The sequence below is a fragment of the Herpailurus yagouaroundi genome, unplaced genomic scaffold, assembly GCF_014898765.1.
Source record: "Herpailurus yagouaroundi ecotype Mexico unplaced genomic scaffold, PumYag 66601, whole genome shotgun sequence".
In the NCBI taxonomy this organism is placed as follows: Eukaryota; Metazoa; Chordata; class Mammalia; order Carnivora; family Felidae; genus Herpailurus; species Herpailurus yagouaroundi.
Window position 1 is genome coordinate 4,278 of NW_024419529.1, and position 3,683 is coordinate 7,960.

At 65.4% G+C, this 3,683-nt stretch overlaps 1 protein-coding gene across 1 annotated transcript; it reads right to left on the minus strand.

Moving 5' to 3' along the window:
- Position 1: 1 nt before the first annotated feature.
- ARHGDIA (Rho GDP dissociation inhibitor alpha) lies at positions 2–3,127 on the minus strand. The gene is made up of 6 exons (XM_040466848.1): positions 2,876–3,127; positions 2,137–2,356; positions 1,938–2,021; positions 1,554–1,630; positions 1,402–1,465; positions 2–1,238 (listed from the first exon to the last, which is right to left on the minus strand). The coding sequence occupies exons 2-6, from the start codon at positions 2,324–2,326 to the stop codon at positions 1,039–1,041; spliced, it is 615 nt and encodes a 204-aa protein (XP_040322782.1). The 5' UTR covers positions 2,327–2,356; positions 2,876–3,127; the 3' UTR covers positions 2–1,038.
- Between the last annotated feature and the right edge of the window lie 556 nt (positions 3,128–3,683).

The following is a 3,683-nucleotide window of genomic DNA, read 5'->3' on the forward strand; positions in this document are numbered from 1 at the left end:
GGGGAGGGGCTCCGACTGTGCGCGCTTGGTCCCACGGTTGTCCTGGCTGGGTGTGGGGAGGGCCTGCCGGGGACGGTGGCACCGAGCCTGGGGGCAGAGGTGGCAGGCCAGGGGGCCCAGAGGACGGCACATACGGAGGCAATAAATACTGACGGGCCAGGCACGCGACCCCGGGCCGGCAGGCCCGGGTGGGACACATAAGGCTCGGCCGCTGGCTCTGTCCGGCGAGGGCTGTCTGCTGGGGCCGTGGGCTCCGGCGCCGCCCACCGGGACAAAGAAGGCAGAGGCGTGAGGACACCCGGCCTCCCGGATGGGAACGGAGGCAGCTTCAGTTTTGGCAATTTGGCTTTCCCAGAGCCCCTGGAGCCGTCCCCACAGCCCTGGCCGGGGGAGGGGGCCGGCTAGGCCCTGGCGGGCAGGGGAGCAGCAGCACATCCCACGCACTTCCCGGGGCCACGGGGATCGCAGATGGGGCGGGGACCGGGGAGACCACATGCTCATGCAGACACGGGGGGGGGGGGGGTTAGAGGTTAGTGACGGCCCCCACAGCACACGTTCCACATGTTAAGGCATCATGGTTAGACGGTTACTGACAGCGATGGATGAACTGACCGGGGACAGGTGAAAGCAGGAGGGTGGCCGGCCCCCAAGAGGCCTCCAATCATGCACCCCACCCCACCCCACCCCACCCCCGAAGAACAGGATTCAGGGCAACTGCCAAGGCCACGAGGTTCCCTTGGAAAAGCCGGGGCCTCAAGTCGGGTTAGGACAAGTGGGAGGGAACCTGAAGGGGTATGGAAAGGGAGGTGGAGGCCTGAGGCGCAGGCTCCCTCCCCTCTCTACCCCCCCAGCGCAGGCAGAAGCAGCAAGGCGAGGCCGCCCAGGAGGAGGAGGCCAGGGGCCCGCGGGCGGGTGGGGGGAGGGGGGGCAGGCCTGTCAGCACTTTGGTAGGGGGTTGGGATGGGGTGGGGGCGGTGGGGGTGGGGCACGTCAGACAGGTCCGTCCGTCCGTCTGTCCGAAGGCCCGCCCCCCGGGGCTCAGTCCTTCCAGTCCTTCTTGATGGTGAGGCTCCACTCCCACGACAGGTGGTCGGTCTTGTCGTCGTCTGTGAAGCGGGACTTGATGTTGTAGCTGCCTCGAGCCAGCATGCCCTTGGGCGCCTCCTCCATGGGCGTCAGAAACTCGTACTCCTCTGCCCGGGGCCCGTAGCTCCCCACCATGTAGTCGGTCTTGTCAACTGCGCATAGGAAACGCACAGGTCACCAGTGCCGCCCCCGCCTCCACCTGAGGCCGGGGACGCACACCGCTTCCTTCCTCTCCCTGCTGATCCCCGCGCCCTGGGCGGCCACCTCCACCTGCCCCTTCCCACGGGCCAGCCAGGTGGCGCTCGCCTCACTCACTCTTGACGCCTTTCCTGTACGTGTGCTGGATGTACTTCATGCCGGACACGATCTCCCGGTTCACCTGCAGGGACACAACCCCAACACGGCTCGGTGGGGCTCTCCGGGCCCAACTCCTCCCAGCACCCCCTGCCCCCCAGCGTCTGCCTTACTCGGAAAGAAATTTTTATCCGGTACTCCACGCCCTCCTTCAGCACAAAGGACTGCTTCTTGAAGCTCTCCAGATCACCTGTGCCGAGGAAGAAGCTTGTACTGAAAGGCTCGGCTACAGGAAGCTGCTCTGACCTCAGCATGTCCCCCGTCTGCAGCTGCAGGGCACCCCTTCCGCTCCCACCCTTACCCAGGCGGCCCCAGGTAGCCCCAGGTAGCCCCACCCAGGACCCAGGCCTCTCCAAAGTCAGAGTCCACAAACACTTCCTGGCTGCACTTCGCCGGCCCCCCACAAGAGGGCACCAGCATTCCAAAAGACTATTTTCAGCAGAGCCCGCAAGGTGCTGGGCGGCCTGGGCCGCAGAGGACCCCTGGATGCCACTCACCTGTCAGGTCCAGCTCCAGGGGGCCGGGGGCTGTGCTACACACCAGGGTCAGGCGGGTCACAACAACATTGGGGACGTTGGGGTCTGCGGAGTGAGAGCAGGTTAAAGCTCTACCCCGCTGGTGACTTGCAGGATGGGGGAGGCAGCAGAAACCCCAAAGTGACAGGTGTCCCTCTCAGCACTGCCTCAGCCCACTTACCAGCAGACACAGCTACACGGCCCAACAGGGCCTCCTTGTACTTGCGCAGACTCTCATCATCCTTGTCCAGCTCCTGGATCTCCTGGATACTCTTCTGGGCGGGGGGCTTATAGTTGACCGAGTGCTCGTCCTCCTCATTCTCGGCTGCAATCTGTGCTAGCTGCTCAGCTGTGGGCTCCTGCTCGGCCATGCTCACTTACTCTAACTGGGTCTGGCACACCTGTGGGCAGGGACAGGGCTGTGGCAGCCTGAAGGGACCCACAGTGTCCACCTCTTCTGCCCCTCAGCGAGCCCCACAGCCAGCACAAGTCCGCTGTTGAAAAACCTCTGCCGGTAACCAGGCTCTATATTTGGACCCCGGGGGATAGTTGCCTTCTGGAAGAAAGCAGCTCCTAGCAGAGCTCTGCAAAAGGCCCAGACACAGACTCCTAAGGCCCAGAGGGAACCACACTCCTTGCCCTGCCCACCTCGGGGACCTGCTGGGACGGTCTGGACAGGGCACCCAGAACTAAGTGGGGCCTGGAGCCCGCTCCTCAGGGAGACCTGGCATACCTCTCCCACCCTGGGGGAAGAGACAGACCACCAGGCCCAATTGACAGGGCCCCTGCGGGGTCACTTCTAAAGTCCTGCTGTTCTTTTGGAGCTGCCTAGACCCTCTCCCCAAGGGACACCTCCTCCTGGGTCTCCCTGACCACGCACACTCCTTCGGCCTTGTTCTAACAGTGAAGCAAGGCTTCACCCTGCAAACGCAGGGCTCTCCTGGAGCTCAGACGACCCGGCCAGCCTGAGTCCCACAGGTGGGTCCCAAAAGTCATGAGGAACCCTAACCATCGACTAATGTTCTTTCCAACTGTGAGGGTTTGTGACCTGCCTATGCTTTCAGGACCCTCGTTCTGGACCCTGGCCCAGAAGAGCCTGGGACAGCGCTGTGAGACCAAGGAGCAGTGCATGAGGCTGGCTTCAGTTAGGGATCCCCATCGCACCCCGCTAGAATCTGAGAAGTAGCGGAAACCACTCAAGTCCTTCTGGGCGGTAAGGGAAGTGGGCCACAGCCGGGTCAGCACTAGCCCTCAGGCTGCCCTAGAATGGTCAACGCCTCTCCCTACGGGACCAGCCTAGCAGCCCGGAGCTGCCCGAGCAGCAGACTTCACAAAGGGCCGCTGGGAACCCCGAGCCGGCCGGCCGGCCGGCCAGCCGGCCGCCACTGGTGGGGTGGGGCCCGCCCGCTTTTCCAGGCCTCACGGCCGCTTCCTCTTAAATTCCTCTAAAATGCTCACGCCCTAACGCCACCCAAGTGCGGCCGCGGGCGACAGGCTCCTCCGAGTGCGATGGCCGCGGCCCACACTTCCTTCCGCGGGGCCCCGCAATCTGGGCGGGCAGGCGCGCCGCGCAGGGTGGGGTGCTCGGGAACCGGGCAGGGGCGCGGTGCCCACGCTTCCCAGGCCGGGTGCCGGGCCCACCACCCCCGGGGAGGGGGCGCCGGGCCCGGGTCCAGCCGGCGCGCATCGGCGGGGAGGGGGCGCCGCGGGACTCGGGCGGCGGCCCCA

Bases quoted from the DNA above. Each gene is read 5' to 3' on its own strand.
- ARHGDIA (XM_040466848.1), bottom strand. From the start codon at position 2,326: ATGGCCGAGCAGGAGCCCACAGCTGAGCAGCTAGCACAGATTGCAGCC. The intron at 1,466-1,553 runs GTAAGGCAGACG...GTGTCCCTGCAG, and splicing joins GGATAAAAATTTCTTTCCGA to GTGAACCGGGAGATCGTGTC. The intron at 1,239-1,401 runs GTGAGTGAGGCG...TCCTATGCGCAG, and splicing joins GTACAGGAAAGGCGTCAAGA to TTGACAAGACCGACTACATG.